We start from the raw sequence: 18,937 nt of genomic DNA, 5'->3' as shown, positions 1-18,937 counted from the left end.
GGGTTATTTTAAAGTACAGCTTAGCAGTGGCTGATATAAACTCAGACAATTCTTAAATCTTGCTTTGTCATGTGCCTTGTAACAGGATAACATAGAAAGACCATATACCCTAAAAACAGCCTACTCAGGTCCAAGAAGGCTGTTAGTCTAGAGCTTCTGGAAAAAAGTGGGATTGAATTTACAGCTGGTGTCTTTGTAATTTCATTTTGGTTAGACAAGCCTGACCACTATACCATGGGTTACTACATAACTCTAAATGCATGTAACCTCTTTTCAGTCCAAATTGCTGATCTCCTTCCCACCTAACCCTCTCCATCTTCCTTCTCCTACAGGTCCCATACATTGTTGTCACAAGTGCCCATAAGAACAGGTGTTTATACATGCAAATCATTCAGATTAACTTGTGGTTTTGCAAGTCACCAATCAAAATACTGAATACCAAAAACCTAACCAAAGAGAGAAACCAACAGACTGGACTGTAGGAATTATGCTGGAAGTAATCCAATTAAGATGTTAGGACTATTTTTCTCTAGAGTACAGTGGTCAGAGCATTACCTTAAGCATCTGGAAGGCACACGCCTGAACAATTTATTCAGTTACCTTTTATCCAGTTAACCCATTTCTACTTCTATGAGACTCTGTGAATAGATCCTTGATCAGATGTGCTTCTAATCCAACAGCATCAGGAGAAGCAGGAGATTTTATTTACCTTTCAGTACTATCTTGCAGCCTTTCTCCCAGTTGCAGAAAGAACTGGAATCCTGTATCAGCTGCAGCCAGACTGGTATGGATTAGCAAGGAAACAGGCAGTCCTCTTCTCCATTAAGGACTAACATTGAGTTGTTAAGAGATTTAAACAAAGCATTTGAAGAATGTCAAGTTCATTTCCATTCCATCTATGCAATTCCAAAGTGGCAACTAATGTATATATACAATAAATAGAAGTATGCTATCCTTTTTTAAGTTTTCATTAGAATTTAAATTATTTAAAAATATTTATATTTTGGAGTTGTGAATTTTAAAAACACTTCCTGACCCATATAATTAAAACTGGTACATTTACATAAAAATCAAAAGGCAGATCAAGTATTTGTAAAACATCAAAACTTAATACAAGTAACTTTCTGCTCTTAAGACTGACTTGGAAATTTTTGATGTTTTAAATTGCAAATTAAAAAGTGTTCTTTCTGCTAAGACAGTTCAGAGACAAAAACCTACAAAACAAATCAAAACAAAACACAAATCAACCTCACAAAGATATAAAATCCTGGTGCAGGGACATACATTTCAGCAATAGTGTCTTCTAAAGTAGAGAAGCCAATATTTTCTAGCAGATGAGATAAATACAACAATGTTCCTGTATAGTTTTTTTTTTTTTTTTACTATAGATGTAAGCAAATGTTAGATTAAAACTGATTTACATTTTTGTGAAACACATTTATTGAATACAAAAAATCCCCATTACATTCAGCCTTATTATAAATGATTACACGCAAAGAAATTCAAACGTGTATATGTAAGATCAACAGTCTAACTGGCTGAACATTTTCGGAATTCAGATAATTTATGAACCCTTACTTCTCAACTGTACAATAATAAAATTCAAAAAAATACACTTTGTCTTTCCAGCAATACTAGTCAGAAGATTCTGTGCTCACAGTGTGAATGGCAGCCCACACTTTGGCAGCTCTTAGCTTCATGATTTTAAGTGTAGGACTTCCTATATTAGAAACAAGGGGTATGGAGAAAACCTAAACAAAACTTATGCACAGAGTTCACTTTGATCCTAAAAACTGCCAGCCAAAGTTCAAGACCGCAGGCTTACAAGTACCATTGTTCATGCTGAGGCAATGAAACTCAGGTTCAGAAAAGTCTTCCCACATGGAAGAGAGGTTAAACACATGTTCACATTGGTGCTGTCCGATTTAGAAGCCCTACTGTGGATTTCCAAAGCTATCAAGCCTCCAGCTGTATATCTTGGATACCCACTTGTGAGATGCTAGAAATTTTCCTATTGCCTTTGGGGGGATTTTATGCACTACATCCAAGACATTGAAACAATGTCTGTAGTCTTTGTATAAAGTTAAACTACAGATATAAACCTACAATTTAGTTTTTGTACAAGGTAAGATGAGACAAACATCATGAAACCTCATCTCATTTTCATGAAACTTCTGCACACCACTTGTTAGTACTGCCTCACTGCTGAGCACTGACATTTCATGTCATAAATTCAAAGATACCAAGATTAAAAAACTGATTTGCACAAAAGAAATTTGAAATAACTTTATATACACAACAAAAAAACTTTTGAAAGTATAAAAATAACATCTATATGCCAATTAGTTACCATGCTGTGAGAGCTCTTTCAGTGCCTACACATGCAAGACTGTAATCTAGATTCAGAATAATTCTGTATCTGTAGAATTTATCAGAATATAAAAGAGATCAATACGTGACTAACTCTTCTTATTTTCAGAATTAATATGTATTCAAAATATCTTTGTAACCAATACTGCAATATTCCAGTCTCTGCATGTATACGTGTAGATAAGCAGCTTTCATCTTAGTAGATTTTTAAATCTCCTGTACGCTGGTAATCCACACTAAAAAGTTACAATGGCTTTAATGAATCTAGTTATACAATGCAATTCAAAATGTACAAAACTATAAAAAGGGAACATTTATTGCCATGCATGAAACTTAAGTATGTTCAACTAAAAATTGCATCAAATGCAGTTCTGTTTAACAACAAAAAAAAACCACACAAAGCAATTTACATTAACACTCTTAACATTAGATCAGCAGAACTAGCTCTGACTAAATACCACAAAGGTAAGACACATTCCTTTTGCTGGTGCCTATCAGATCTTCAAATCCATGGAAACATAAACCCAGGAATCTTCATTTCCCACAGTCAAATCAGATCATGAAATCAACTGAAAAGAGAAGTCTATTAGTTTTCTCCTTTTTCTCAATGCCATCACATATAACCTCTCCTTTTGTATCAAACGATCATGAAAATACACTCTCCTTTTGCTATCACAAAACCCGAAAACATCCCTAGAGCAAACAAATTGCCCTTTCATGTCTTTGCTGATAGTGACATGGGACTATCGGTGTGGATAGTAAGATAGGACACTATCTTGCTTGTCTGTGCACAAGACATAGACACAGCAATTCTAGATAGCCACGTATCAACATCACCGAGTGAAGCCACAAGAAAGTGAAGTTACTTTATTAACTCCACTAAATGAACCTCACTTCTACGGTTCCATTTTTAGTTTCAGGGCAAGAAAAAGTAATGAAACCTGATTTTTTTTTAATATAAATTACAAAGCTCTATCTTAAGTACAGTAGGTAAGGCCTGATCTTCAGCATAGCAAACACAGAGAAAAGCTATCCATCTTTATTCTCTTTTGCCTTATCTGACAAGTCTGCTGAGCTTGTACAACCTCATGCATTGTTATCTATCAATGTATGTGGCCAGTGCCTGAATTAAAGTGCATCTTGTAGCCAAGGTTGCAAGTTAAAGCAAATTCATAGCTTTCAGAGTACAAGTAATTAAAAACTATGATAACCTTAATGCTAGTTATGCTTACCAAAGAAATGTGTAAGAGTAGTAGTGGCATGCTAAGAAAATAATCTGAAGCAATTATTTTTTTAAAGAGGGAAACACAAGGGAAAAAAAACCCTAACCAAACACCAAAGATTTTTGTTTAGATGAGCACTAAACTTTCAGTATTTTACAAAAAGCTATTAAAACTGGTGTAAGAGGATGCCATGCCAAGCTGCCATGCCATGCCCACCCCAACCCAGAGTATTTTCTAAATGATAAAGTATTTACCTCTTTGACTGTTTTTTTAATGAAGTCTTTTCTGTCAGATAAATCGTAACTAGGATATTTTTCATATACCTAAAGAAAAGTAAAAACAAAACAAAAACATAAACCTCAAATTACTTTCATTCAATAGATGGTATGAGTAGAAGAAGCTTAAGTGAAATTAGGGCAAAAACTGACATTGGTGCTTCTAGTACTACAACTGCCAAAATGCCCTCTGTTAATTAGGGAAAGACACAAGCTTATTTTTCTGTCCTTATTTTGACCACATAAATATTTAAACGCATGTACTCTTTTATGTTTGGTCACTGACTAAACTGCTACTATAATTTTTCACATCAACAAACTGAAATGCTTGGCTTGCCATGTCATACAAGTAAGAATTCTCCAATTTTTGTTTTAAATGCTCTCTTAAGTAGTCAGAGAGCTCTGCATTAGTGTAGGAAGCCAAACAATTAATGAAAAATAAATAAGCCTTGGTATTTGATAATAAGCAAAACTGTGATCCTTTCAAGAGACTAACAGAAGAGTCAACATATTTGAGTGTTATTGTACAACTACTCTTTGGGAGAGGATCAAACAAAAACCAGATGCCAATACTGACAATCAATTCAGAGTATTTTATTTCAGCATACCAAATCTCAGACTTCCAGAATGATTATAAATATGAAAGAAGTTACATACAGTTTTCTCATAACTTCTGTTTAGTTTTCTCAAGACAACTTGGAATTACCAGGAAAACCAAACATGTGAGTTAACCAGAAAATATAAAGGTAACTGTACTGTTTGTGTTTTGGTCACTTTTCCCCACCTTTCCCTTTTCTGGGCACATGGTTCCCACCTGTTCTGACAATTACTGGATTTCTTGCTGAATTGATTCAACTCACTAACTCATCTGAGAACTATACTGATAGATGCTGATAGAAAACCGCTGAATGGACTTATAAAGAGAACATAAAAAGAGTGTGCAAGGTGAGCAGCAGAAATGTACAGAGCACAGGACACAGCCCTCCCCTATGGACAGCAGCAAAGCTGCTGCACTGCCTAAACATGTCAGATATTTGCATTGTCACACATGGCACTTGGTTTGGAGGTAATACTACTACTTTCCAGGTAGCTAGTTTTAGTATTTCCCTTTCAATGCTGATACCAGTGTTGCATATCTAAAGACTAAATCTCTCTTTGTTATAGCTATCAGTAAGTAAATAAACCAATGCAAAACTATTTAGTTTCTGAACAACAGAGTACAAGCTTCCATTTCTGATAGGATGATAAAAGTCAGTTCACAAACAATCCACTACCTATAAAGAGACTGCAAAATTGTACTTACCTCCTTGCAGATTTGTTTCATTGTAACCTCTTCCAAATTTGCATTGGCCAACAAATTCTTGACAGTTTCCTTCAGTTCTTCATCTGTGGGTGGTTTCTTCAGTTTTTTAATTAAAGGTTCATCATCTGAACTATCCTCAGACTCGCTTTCTAAATAGGAAGAACAAATTGGATTGTAATAGGTTTTCAGTTTGTCTGTTTCTTCCTTAAAAATAGAAGCCATCAGAACTTTCAAACATCCAATCCAGATGTTTTCCTTTAAAATAGACATCTTGCTAAACTATCCATTTAAAAACAAAGCTAATGCCATCAGTACTACATTTATTTATGAATTTGTGTAATTATTGATGAACCATCAGTTTACAAATCAACAAGAACTATAAAAAGGGACTAATTAAATCTATCAAACTAATGAAAAACACTTATTACAACAATTCTAATTCACGTATTATGGCCCTAAGAAAATAAAAAGTAATTATTTCCTTTAAAAATGAGTTTATATTTCTTTTTTTCCCCTAACAGTGTCGCACACTAGGCTCTTGTAATTTTGAAAACTTACGATCAGGAAGCACCATGAGAAGAGGACAAATAGGGAGAATTTTGTAAACAAAGTTAAGTGAAGGGGCACAGGACACTCCTACAATCTTTTCCAGCAGAAAATGAATTAGACTGAATGATTCCAACCTCCACTCAGTTCCTCTACTGCCAACAAGAAAAAAATTCAGAGCAGATGCCAAACCAACTAGATAATGACTTTACAGAATGACTTACTTAACATTTTGATTTTTTGCACAGCAAACATAAACTGAAAACAGAAATGCAGGAGGGGTAAATAAGAAATTACAAATATATTACATAACTTAAAAGAAAAACACATATATAACATTTGTGTGTACATGCATATGCTGATGACAAAATAAGGTGTACACACAACACAGCCACATTTAGAAGTCAAACTGAAAATACACTGAGTTCAGTTACATTGTTGAGAAATAAGGCTATGAAAAAAATTTAGCATAATTCTATGCCCAAGAATTTACCTGCACCTTTTAGCAAAGCACTGACAAGAAGGGTAACTAATCTGACCTGATGCTTGTTCTGTAGCATGCGTATGCCAGTGTCAGCATTAAAGGAAGTATTTTTGCAGCATGGATATAAACAGCATTAGTAACTCAGACTACAATTGTGACAGACATGGCTGCTATCGCAGAGTGCCAGAGAAATTTAGGGTGGGAAAGGACCTCTGGAGATCATCTGGTACCAAAGCTTCTACTTGGAACAGGGCCAACATGGAGCTGGGTACTTGGGCCCCTGCCAGGGTGATGTCCAAACATCTCCAGCAATGAGGATTCCACTACTCCTCCACGCCGCATTTCTGTGTCCACCCACATGGTGAAGTTTCTTCCCCTAACAAATAACTGCAGTGTCCCTGGTGACAACTTGTGCCTGTTGCCTCCCATCCTCTCCCTGTGCACCTCCAAGCAGAGCCTGACCCTGCCTTCCCCATACTCTCCCATTTGGGAGTTGCAGACTGCAAGATGATCCCCCTTCATCCATCTCTTCTGCAGGCTGAACGGGGCCAGCTCTCTCTGCCTTCCCTCCTCCACCCTGTGCTCCAGCCCCCTCACCAGTGGAGGTGCCCTTCCACTGGACTTGCTCCATGATGTCCATGCTTGCCTTGCCCCAGGGAGCCCACAGCTGGACCCTGCTGCCAAGGCCAGCTCACAGGTGCTGAACAGGGTGCCAAGTCACTTCCCTGAGCCACTTGCTGCAAGAGCCCCAAGTGCTGTCAGTGCTCTTTATCAGGAGTGCCCATTGCTGAATGGCCTCCACGGGCTGCCTGCAAGAACCTTCTGCCCCTGCCAAGGCCCTTTTCGGCAAATGTGCTTGGGAAGACAACCCTGTCCCCACCCTCACTACTGCAATCTTTACAGAGTTATTAAGAAACTCAGTGTCTGTATATCCTTTATGCACACCATGAGATATGAGAAAACCAACTGCAAAAGGATGCATGGAGGAACCATATCCATGTTAAAAAAAACCCGTATCAAGCTGCTGAACCAAAGACACACACATGGGATACACACCACTGGATCAATTGCAAGATTTGCATAAAGCCACTGTAGAGGCCCAAACAGAACTTTACCAATGGTTCTTCCAGCAAAATGGAGAATGTGGCTGATACTTTCAGTTTATATGCAAATAAAATCTATACATGCACACAGCAGGAAATATATGAAATCTATCCAAACCAACAGCTTTTTTTATTAAATATTGTTTCAAGAAAAGAAACATCAAGTAGCAAACCAACAATTTACCAAATTCCATTTTCTTTCACAATAAGGTGCAAAAGCTTGCTTTCTAATAAGCATGCCAGTTAAGCTACAGGGCAATGTATGATGAAAGACTTAAAGCATTTACCTTTTCTAGAACTGTTCTGGTTTTTCTTAGTAGTGCTGCTGTCTGCCTTCTTGACATTTGCACCCTTCACAGCTTTCTTGGTTTTAGAAGTCATCTTTTTAGTTCTTTCTCTTTTAGCTACTTTTCTTGGAGGCTACAAAAAGAAAATCAGAAAATTAAAGTAACGGGTATTACTGCAACAATCCATACCTCTTTTCCATAAAGGAAAATTTTCCACTCTGAGGACAATTTACTCCAGCCACTCCATGCCTAAGTTTCCAACAGAGCTAGTGCAGCAAAACAGATACACTGCCTACATCCTTCTAACTCTAGTATATCAAAAGGTGTCACAAACCTAACTCTTAAAAAATGCTGCAATCTTAAAGCTGTACAGACATTTTCCATCTCATGAGGTCCTATTTTCAAACTAATTTGACAAAACAGTATTTTGGAATAATTATGCTTTTATTCCATGCACCTAAACTTCAGTTTCTGAGGACTTCAGTCCACTCAGCCATTGTAGAGATACCTAACTCCTACCTTTTGAGAGAAGACAAAGATTACCCAGTTACATCAATGGAGTTTACTGTTAGACCTTTTTGTTTGTTTGGAGGGTTTTAGAGTTTTTTTTCGTTTTTTTTTTTTTTTTTTTTAATAAGGGAGTTCTTAGAAATATGACAACAACTGCCTCTGAAACAGATATTCCTCTCCTCACAGTAGGAAGCCTGTTTTCCTAAAGAAATTAACACATATGTCAACTTTTAATATTTCAGCCCTCTTTCAATTTGCCGTTTTTAAATAAAGAAAAAGGCACAGAAGCATTAACATTGCTTCACTGAGGCATTAGAATTTCCTTGAACCACCTTTTTACATTAAACCCAACACCTAACAAAATGATTCCAACAAAACAAACCGTTAAGTTACATTAATTGCCTTTCAACTAAAGATTGCTACAATTTCCTATGGCTCAGGCTATTAACCTAACATCCTGTCACACATCCATTTCAACAGACAGAACCTAACCCAAGTAAACAGTGGCCTTATATTATAGACAAGGGTTCCATAGCTTCCATAAAGAACTTTCTTGGGCACCAGCAATTTGACTAATTGCACTTTGTTGCAGGAGTCTGATAAGGTGTTAAGGGTCCTAAACTGAAGAAGGGTTGATTTAGAGGACAAATGTGGAAGAATTTCTTTTACAATAAGGGTGGTGAAACACTGAAATAGGTTGCCCAGAGAGGCAGTGAATGCCCATTCTTGGAAACATTCCAGGCTAGGTTGAATGAGGCAACCTGATTCAGCTGATATCTTTGCTTACTGCAGGAGGATTGGACTAGATGACCTTTAAAAGATTTCTTCCAACCCAAACCATTCCATGATTTGATGCTTCTTGCCTAGTATGCAAAAACTTTCAAAGAAAACACAAAATACAATGAGATGAAGACACTTCAGAGATTGCAGGGATCCTTCTAAGGCTGTTGCTTACTTTAAGACATAAAACCTGAAGAGAGAGTTTAAGATATAAAACCCAGGAGGAATATGGAAACAAGATCCCAAACCAATGCAGTCAGGTAGGTCAGTGACTCCTACCAAATTTAAAGTTAAGTCCTAGGTATCAAATCAAACACTGCATTATGAAATTACAATGAAGTCCTCACAAGATGATATAAGAAATACAATCAATTACATTAGCAATCCTGGCTGCCCCAAAATGACACACAGCAAATGGTTTTATAAATTGCATACATACACCCAAGAATCAGAACTTTTGCCTTTTATCTAAATGATTCTCTAAATTCAACACACTAAGAATTTAAAAAAACCTCTTATAAATTGCAGATGTGTTCCCTTTTCTTTCAGTTAAACATCATTTACTCCCCAACTCTGTGTTCCAAGAGTTACCAATTGATAGCAATGACATAATGTTGAAAAACAAAGAAAACAACTCATTACCTCATCTTCACTTTCTTTATCTTCCGAAGACTCATCCTTTTCCTTTTTTTCATCTTCTTCACTACTGGATTCATCTGACAAGATCTCTGGGTACTTGGTACGTTTTGCTTTTCTTGTTGTTCCAGAGCTAGTGCGCTCTTTTTTGCCACCTTTGCTTTGCGGTTTTTTGGACTTCGGCAACGGCTGAGAAACAAGAGACGTGTGTAATCCAAGTAGGAATACAAAAGTTAATTTAAAAAAGATAAATTCTTTCCAATTACATGAAAGAATAGTAAACAAATATAGAGGTGTCTTAACACAACCCAGGACTATTTTATGTACATTTAAGTCATAATATTTTGCAGCAAGCAAATACTCACTATTGAGACAGAGTTGAGCAAAACGAAATTTCAGTTCTAAGCTAAGTGCACACCTTCCTTATAAGCAAACAAATCTTCAAAGACTGTGTATTAGGGAAGGGAAACAAGAAAAGTTCTACGTTGTTTTTTTACCTACCAATACATAAAACAAGCCTTTTCCTTTGGTAACAAGTCAGCTGACAACTCAGAAAACTTAAAGGCAAGAATTCTTATGCAAACCCGCATTTTGCAGTAACTCAGTACCTGTGTCCCTAAAGCAACATGCCAGCCCCTTACTGACATCACTTCCCAGTGTTTGCTGGGAATAGATTTAGTTTCCTGAGCATCAGTGCAACTATTTTAGTATTACTTTTAGATTAAAAACTGAAAGTCCAAGAAGATTAACAACAGAGTTTAGCAGTCTTAGCAGTGGCACTCTGAATCTAGTGCACTGGTTTTGTATCCTGCAACAAATTCCATTTGGTGATGTCCAAATGTGATAACATACATTTGCCAAATACAGCAAACACAAGTAACATCTGACACTTGATTTTCCTGTCCTTTCATGTATCTATTCTCCTCCACCCACAAAGCAGAGGCTAACTGGTATTTGGGAATGGATATCCTATTTAGCTCCATGTGTTGAACTCACACCTCTGTGCACTAACAGTGTGTAATGGGTACACCCACATGTAAACAGAATTTCTATTTAAGCCTTCACCCCATTATGGATGCCTGCAGTAGTAGAACTACTTTCTTTCAAGAAGTCATTCGTACTTCAGTAAGTTAGAACAGAAATTGTATTATCACTGGAAACAAGCAAACAATGAGCAATAGAGAACAGATGCATTTTCCATCAGAACAGAGCTATAAAAGCAAGCATAACAACCTGTATCTCACCTTGCCCGAAGATTTTGGATGCATAAGGAAGTTTAATATTCTGGTTACAAGCTCACTATTAACTCCTGATCTTTCCAAGTCAAGAACTTCACAGATACTTTTCAACATTGCATTTCTAAATCTGTAGGGGAAAAAAAAAAAAAAAGAAAAGAAAAAAAGAGATTCAGTATCACATACTAAACAGTCAACATCTGACTGCTAGAAGCTGCTGTCCGGTTTGTGTCTGCCACCTGACAATATATATACACAGTCAACTACACTTCCAGTCTTATCTATGGTTAAGCAAAGAATCATCACTATATTACATAAAGCAAAATAAAACAGAATTCCCAAATCTGTATATCTGTATAATAGTATAGTTAAAAAAGTTAAGGAATCATAGTAAAAAAAGTATTACATTCTTTATGATCTATAGCCGGAATAGAGAGGTTCTGTAAAATAGTTCTTGACCTTTGTTCATCTTGTTCAATGCTGTTAAAATATGACATGCAAGTATAAAGACTGGGCAGAAATCAACCACAGAGGCACAACAAACTAACAAACTGATCAACAGCTTGTTTTCTACAAGCTACAAACAGCAGCAGAAGCTACCACAGTAAGGCAAGCACACAGGGCTCTGCACTTCATATGCAACCCAAAGCAACCAGGTTTCAGAATACTTGCTGCTAGCAGTTGTTTTATATGGAAAATATGAAAAAATTTGTGCAAAATTACTTTATTTTGCAGCTTTTTTTGATAAGGGGAATTAGCCAATTAAACCTTTGGGAAATGTTCAAAACTCCCATCGGGAGATAAGAGTTTGTCTTGTAGATTCTCATATATTTGACAAACCATACTCCTGGAAAACTGCATAGCTGAAGAAGAAAAATTTGGAAATTCCAAATTCTGGAATCCTTTCCACTATCTGCAAACAGGTACTAAATAAACTCCCAAGTTTTAGAATATATTGTGTAGGTGTTAGTAGTTCTTTCACTTGTTAGAACTAGCTACACAAATATGCAAGGGCATTTTAAACCCTTTCAGTGCAGCCTAAACTAAGCTGCAGCAGCTTCCCCTGTTGATGCAAAAGCAATTTACAAAGGGAGCCAGTAAAAAAGAAAAAAAAATTTCTGAGACTAGTTGCTACAGCAATTCTAGTATGTTTAATATATAATAAGCAGAAATGGCTTTGATTCTGAAGCAGGAAGGTTTTGAGGCATAGAAGGATGCAGGCTTGCACCACAAATGAAGTACAACTGTGTTTTCACAACACTATGCTTGCCCCAGGGAAATAAAGCTTTCCTCTTACTTGGCAGAAGAATCTACTAGTTAGTATGCAATAGTTAAAGTCAGGAATGCAGGAATTGTGAGTAAAATGTTCACAATATAACTCTTAATACATTTTAAGCTGTCTAAAAAGACCAGTTTGTGTGATTAAAATGAACTCGGAAAAAAAATGTAGAGTTCTACTAAACAGCCACCTGGCTTATAGTTTAAATTTAATCTGAAGTAAAACTGTGGAAGAAAAAAAAGAAAAAATAGAGTGCATAGCATGAATCAAGCCATGTTAACTATCAAGAGATCATTACTTTTTTAACATTTCTTCCTTCTTTTTATACTGGTCACTTCCTTTTTCAAATGGAAACCCACTGAACTGACCCACATTCTTCTTTAGGGATGCAACCTAGAACAGAGCACACAGATTACTTTTCATTGCAAGCAGTTTAAAAGATTTCATCAAATTACATTTGTTAACCTTTCATACAAGAAAAATCTGTTCTAGCATTTAGCTTTCTGTTGACAAAGCTACACCTTTGAAGTTATAACCTACATGGATTATGCCTTTACGTATCTCATGACAGACAAATTATAAGAATTAAGCTCAACTTCTTAATAACTCACTAGACAAAGTCACCTGCCATTTCAAGCTCATTTAGAATGTACTGCATGATGATTTACAGGTTTGCAAAACTACAACATTATGAAGCTGGTTGCACGCTTTGTATCATGTTATTTGTTACAAAATAGGTAATTTTATTTTTTACTCTATAATCTGCTGAAGTAGATTTGCTTCACTAGCTATTCTGAAGTCTTATATAGAACCCTGACTATATTTTTGAACCTCATATTAGTAGGACCAATTTTTTTGCGTTTACATAGCACCCAATCTACAGCTTCTACCATGACACCTGATGTCCGATCTGGGTTGAACTTCCATTACAACAGCCCTTATAATGGGAAAATTGCTCCCATCAAGATCACAAGCGTATTTAAGTTTTGTTTTCACTTCATCTCCTTTCACAAAAAAAAAAAAAAAAAAAAAAAAAAAAAAAAAAAAAAAAAAAAAAAAAAAAAAAAAAAGTAAAAAGCAACCCCAGATCTTTCTGTCTTCTGTGTTCTTTATAACTATCAAGAATAATTTGAACTAGCTTTCAGTATTTCTACAAATTCTGTTTCTCCACTAGTTTATAATTTTACCAAAGCTGAGCTCCTTTTCCTAAGAGCTTTGTCCAGCACCTTAAGAAAATTTGCAGGTGATACTGGTATGTTTTACTAGAAGTGTTAATTACAATTAAAAGCACATACAAAAACATGCATACAAGACAAGATCTGACCTTCACTATATTAAACAGCATTCTGAGTTCCCAAAAACTGATTAGATAGAGTTTTGACTGAAACCATACTGATATATTCTGTTACTCAATACTTGTGGGTACAGATCATTCTTTGCCATTTAAACAAACACTGCACTGGAAGCAGTGGTCTGAGAATTAGAGCTAGCACACATCTGTACTAGTAATACTCAATTTCTGGTTTCTGTGTTAGCTGTTCAATTCTCCAAAATACACCAAGATATTTTAAAAAGTATCAATAATTATAGTAAATGTATAGAAATACATGTTAATCTGCCTCAATTTCACACTTTGCCTCCACTAGCAAGGAAAATGAGTCACATTTACTCTGAAATTTTAGGCACGATTGGTGATACATAAACCACTGCAAGAAAGATTTGCCATTATATTATAAGTGTCATCCTTAAATACAAAACGGACAATATAATATTTTAATTGTCTAAGGAAAATTGTTATATATAAAATCTTCATAGTGATTTTTATCATTTTTATCTTTCTACTGCTTAGTGCAAACAATGAGAAAAATAGTAGATAAACATATGTATTAATACATGGAGTATTTTGACTGTCATCTGCATGTCAGCAGCTTTTAGTACGTGAACCATAAATTATTTCCAACTCATCCTTGTAAGGTAATCCACCATTAAAAAAAAAAAAATCTATATTCAAGAGACTTTTGATTTAGTACATCCTGCCACAGGATTTTTATAGGAAGAGAGTTTATAGGAGTTAAAAGGAGGAGGCTTACTTAACTGGTCCTGCAAATACTCATTTTCTAAGTAGCTTGTAATAAATAACACTTAAGAAATAGATCAATATGTGCAAGGGTAAAAAACTGCACTACAAACATTTTCACTATACATGAGAACTAATGGATATATAAGATTGAAATTCTTACAGTGCCTGGCCTGTTGTAGAGGAGTTTGTGCAGGTTCCTAAGTTCATCTGTCTTCTTTTTACTCAGAAAGAACTGTATCCTCTCAATTTCACAGAGTTTTTGTCCTTTTCCTGAAACAATTGAAATAATTTATGGTCTTCATCACATTCATATTTACCTATGTGTTTATAACTTAAAGTTTCAACTGTTTTTTTTTTTTTTTTTTAAGCAAATAAGTTACTTAAAAACAGCATTAGACATTATAATAGGTCAAACATTAAGCAGGCCTTTTCCTATCAGGCATCCTGACAGGCTCTTTACCTGCCTTACTTGATACTACTTAGATAAGGGTACAAGGATTTGGCATTTCTTTGTATTCTGGCTGCTCCTGCCTTTGTTAGTAGTAGTGAGGTACCAAAGATCCTAATCCAAGTAAGTTTAAATATCATGTAACTTTTACAGTATAAACTGATGCTACAGAATAAAAGAGGGTTTTCATGTAATAGCCTTATTATTTCAAAAAGGATCATGACTTACAAACTAGGTCTCACCTACAACAAATTAGTAATTTCATCTTTTTAGAGTTTTCATTACCATTCCTAACACTCACAATTCATATGTGAGAAGTCAAGCTTACCTGGTGTAATTGTAAAAGGCTCCTTCTGCAGTGAGGACACTTGCATGGTCAGTCTGTCAACCTTCTTCTTCTCCCTCTTTCCTTCAACGATGAGACTCTTCTCTGCAAAAGACAGCTTCCTTAAACACAATATTCTTCATTGCAGATATGACTAAGTGACAGGCAACACAACACTGACTCTTTAAAATAGCAAATCAAAAACTGATGATGATATAATCAGGTACTATGACACTTTCAGACCTTTGGCTAATAAGCCAACGTGATTCTATGGTGCTGCATGTACATAACTAGAAGTCTCTCTAGTCCTTCACCACAATCTTGTATCCAAGGTAACCTTGAAGACAAGACTGGGCATTTCCTGACAGCAACTTTAGGAAGTTACTACCATGATGGAGACTGCAAGAGTACATGTTTCAGAAATCCATCCTTCTCTCCTTTCACTGCCTTTTTCAGGTATGAAACTGACCCTGTTTACACATTTTCCTTGGATGCTGCAGTCCCTATGCACACAACTCCACACACAGCACTCTGAAGAATACTACCACTAGATGGGCAAAAGCAGGGTTCAGGATGCCTGCATACAGATTTGTTTCCCACTACTGGACTGGAGAAACTACACATTTCAGCAGAAGAGGCAGAAGCGCAAGTGCAGTGGGACTGTGCTGCACATCCCAGGGTTCACAGAGAAGCATTCTGCAGGGTACAATAATAAGTGTCACGAATACAACAACAATATTATTCCCAGTAATTCTGGTACTGCTTACTAATGAATACATTTAGACTGTTTTATGTACACCCTGCACATTGCTCATTTAATGATACCACTCTTGAAAGAAACCCCTAAAGCTTCACCTAAACATTTAATACTAAAATACTTGACCTCAAGTAACACTATCCTTAGAGCTAAACAGATGGGCTGTCCTGGCTTTAACATCTGAAAGCAGCTTCAAAACCTGTATGAACACAATCAAAACCAGAGCAAAAATAATTTTTTTTCTGAAAATCCAATGCTAATTACTCCGCTGTTTTCCAAATGGCATAATCCATCTTCTTTCTACTACCTTCCTTAAAGACAACCTTCATCTCTTTCAAAGATCCAAGAGCATCAGTGACTTGGTTTTCACTGTGCCACATCACAGCTCTATTTCCATGAATGCTTTGCTTTTGAAAACATATGCCTGGAGACTTCACAACAGAAATTAACATTTTTGCTTAGTAGTTCCTTCATCTTGTTTTGTTCTCCTTGACTACCTTCAATTACATGCCACAACAAAAAACTTGCCTTGCTTGCTCACCCTATCATATTGCCACAATTTTTTATTACCAAAATTAGTCTAAAGGAATTTCCGCTGACTCAATATAATTACATTTGGATACCCAGAAAATTAATTCACTGTAGTTAAGCAAAGACATCCATATTGCTTCCAAAACTACTGCACAATTAAAAGTTTCTCTTTTGCAAACTTCAGATCACTTCAGAGTGTTACTGGCAAAAAATAATTTGATAAGGGACACTACCCCCTATAATCATTGAAAAATTTATACATCAACAAAAAAAAGCCCTAGTACAGAAGTCCAGGATGCTGGCAATTCCTTAAATCTTTTCTGAGACAAATCAGCACTACTGTTTTTAGCACTGCCTGTTATAGGCTACTGGGAAGCTATTATGACCCATGAGACAGATGCATCATGGAATCTCCTCAATAATTATACAATTAGCCAAAATCACAGGAGACTGCATTCAATAGCTTGGCATCCATTAAAGAACAACTTATTCAATGAGAAAAAAATACCCTTTTCTTCTTCCTCTTCCTCCTCTTCCTCTTCTTCATCTTCATCACTTTCCTCAGCTTTGTTTTCAGTTTCAGGTTGTTTCTCATCTGTTTTTTCTGACAACATTGTATCTTCTTTTGATGAATCAACAGAAGACATGGTGTATGCTTCTGTGGAAAGAATCAGAGGAAACCATCATCAAGAGAACAACATCCATAAAAATCAGGGGAATCTTGCTTTCAAAAATTATGTCTTTGTGCAGCAGAAGCAGCGTGCTGGTACTGTGATTGTTCACATTCTCTAATCACTAAGGTGTTTGGCATACACACAATACACACAACTTTTCAGAAGAAGTTGCCATCCATTCTGCAATTAGTCTGGTTAAGAACACTCTAAGAGGTTATAAATTCTATTCACACACAAGTCTTCAAGCTGCTTTTGTGAAGCATTCGGAAGCACCCACTCAAAGCAGCTGATACTGTTATCTATTAAAAACTGCAGTGTTTTAAGATATCACTATTTTACTGCACCCTGAGATAAACTTAATACTTATTCTTGATCACGGTTAACTATGCATACAAGTTTCCTAGTAACTTAAACAAGTTACTTATTTAGACGGGAAATGGGAAAAGAAACATTAAAAAAAAAAAGTTACAAACAATTCAGGAAAGAATTAACACTGCTTTCATAACCTAGACAGATGCTGCATCTTTAGGCATGAAAATACTTCCTGGTTTTAATTTGCAGATCTACAACAAAAAAGAATAAATGCTTCATACTTAGGATATTTAGGAGTCTTTTCTTAACATCTGAAGTGGCCTATATGTAAGCTTTAAAACGAAAATGTACCATTTTCCTACTAACAGAAAACATCTATCCAATAGAGCAAGATAACTATATGTTTCATTTTAAAAAATTCTAGCTTTCAAAAATTTTCACCGTTTAGATCTGGAACAGAATTTCACACAATTAACAATTTTATTTTTGTAACACTAAAGCCAGTATTATCTGCAAGTAATCAGGTACAAAAAGTAACATTTAAATCTGCTTTTTATGTGCAGCACTAGTAGGTGCCAGAGATCAGTCGTGTTCCAAATGACAGAAAGCATGAGGTAATATTTATTACCAATAGTACGGGGAAAAGTAAAGTGTCCTGGCTAAATCACCAGGGAAAAATACATCCTTCAGGGTATTACTACCAATATTTCATTTGTAGTAAGTAATCTGGCATTTTCACGGCAACTACTGACTTTTACTTGAAGGCATGAGTAAAAGCAAGAGCAGCACTTACAAGCTGTCTTTCTTTCCCCTTTCAATGGAAACAGAAGGGGGAAAGGAAAGTTAGAGGCTTCTTAGCTTTCCACCACCTGGGCTCGGGACGACATTTTGCTTAGGGCAAAAGGGTTCTGGGGATCCACCCTTACCGGGAGAAGGTCTCCCGCCCTCGGCTGGGGCTTTTCACACGGGGATTTTCCACCTATCCCTCCTTCCCGATTTGTAAGCTGGATGCTGGGGCAAATCGACGGCGATGTGCAGCGCCCGGTGGCGCCGGCGGCTAAGGCGCCATCGCCTCCCCGCTCCAGCCGGGCGCAGGATCGCTCCAACCCCTCCCTCGGCTCCCGCCGCAGGACACCGGAGCACCCAGGAAACACGTCGGGCAGGGGCCGGGAGGGAGGCGGCCCCGGTGACAAGCGCCCCGCACACGGCGCGTCCCCGGGGGCGGGACGGGAGCTCGGCGGCACGGCGACCGCGTTTCATTTCTCCTCGTCACAGTCCGTCCCCGCTCGGCCCGGGCGCGGCGAGGCGGGACCGCTCTCGAGCGCCGTTACGGCCATGGCGGCAGGACCCACCTCAGCACGAGCCCCGGCTCCCTCCTCAGGCGCGGCGGCGGCAGCAGCTGAAGGCGGCAGTTACTGCTGGACGAGGCGGGTCCGGGCGCAGCGACACACACACGCCTCGCCGCGGCGCAGCCCTACAGCCAGCAGCAACTCTTGCCCTTTCCCTCTCCTTCTCCCTCTTCCCTCCCTCCCGGAATCAACAAGGTTTTCAAAATGGCGGGTTCTCGGGCGGCGAGGAGGAAGCGGGAAGGCGGCGGCCAATCAGCGCCCGCGGCCCCGCCGGCGCGGGGAGGGTGCGCGTCACGCCCGCCCGCCCGCAGTGACGTCAGGCCGCGCGCTGCGGCGGGCGCGCGCTCCCGCTGAGGGGAGGGGGTGGAGGGTGTGAGCGGCGCGACGTTGCGTTTTCCCTTTTAAAACTGGCACTGTCTTTAACTAAGGT

The 18,937-nt window shown here is 37.6% G+C and overlaps 1 protein-coding gene across 2 annotated transcripts; it reads right to left on the bottom strand.

Moving 5' to 3' along the window:
- Window positions 1-1,416: 1,416 nt before the first annotated feature.
- Window positions 1,417-18,681, bottom strand: DEK (DEK proto-oncogene). 2 transcript variants are annotated; one of them, XM_053997342.1, is made up of 11 exons: window positions 18,511-18,681; window positions 16,681-16,830; window positions 14,888-14,989; window positions 14,272-14,381; window positions 12,330-12,424; window positions 10,762-10,882; window positions 9,524-9,706; window positions 7,592-7,724; window positions 5,172-5,320; window positions 3,848-3,916; window positions 1,417-2,939 (listed from the first exon to the last, which is right to left on the bottom strand). In XM_053997342.1, exons 2-11 carry the CDS (start codon window positions 16,817-16,819, stop codon window positions 2,928-2,930), a joined length of 1,113 nt encoding a protein of 370 aa, XP_053853317.1. In that variant the 5' UTR covers window positions 16,820-16,830; window positions 18,511-18,681; the 3' UTR covers window positions 1,417-2,927. The 2 variants fall into 2 exon arrangements, with proteins under 2 accessions (XP_053853317.1, XP_053853327.1); XM_053997352.1 differs by lacking the exon at window positions 18,511-18,681 and adding an exon at window positions 18,085-18,322.
- Window positions 18,682-18,937: the final 256 nt, after the last annotated feature.

Source organism: Vidua macroura, chromosome 1 (genome assembly GCF_024509145.1).
Source record: "Vidua macroura isolate BioBank_ID:100142 chromosome 1, ASM2450914v1, whole genome shotgun sequence".
NCBI lineage: Eukaryota > Metazoa > Chordata > Aves > Passeriformes > Viduidae > Vidua > Vidua macroura.
This window is presented reverse-complemented; position numbering and strand designations above follow the sequence as displayed.

Excerpts from the sequence above, each read along its gene's own strand:
- DEK (XM_053997342.1), bottom strand. The coding sequence starts at position 16,819 with ATGTCTTCTGTTGATTCATCAAAAGAAGATACAATGTTGTCAGAAAAA. Across the intron at positions 14,990-16,680 it reads GGAAGAGGAAGAAGAAAAGG|AGAAGAGTCTCATCGTTGAA; the intron begins GTATTTTTTTCT and ends TGTCTTTTGCAG. Across the intron at positions 10,883-12,329 it reads AAGGAAGAAATGTTAAAAAA|ATTTAGAAATGCAATGTTGA; the intron begins GTAATGATCTCT and ends TTTCCCCTACAG.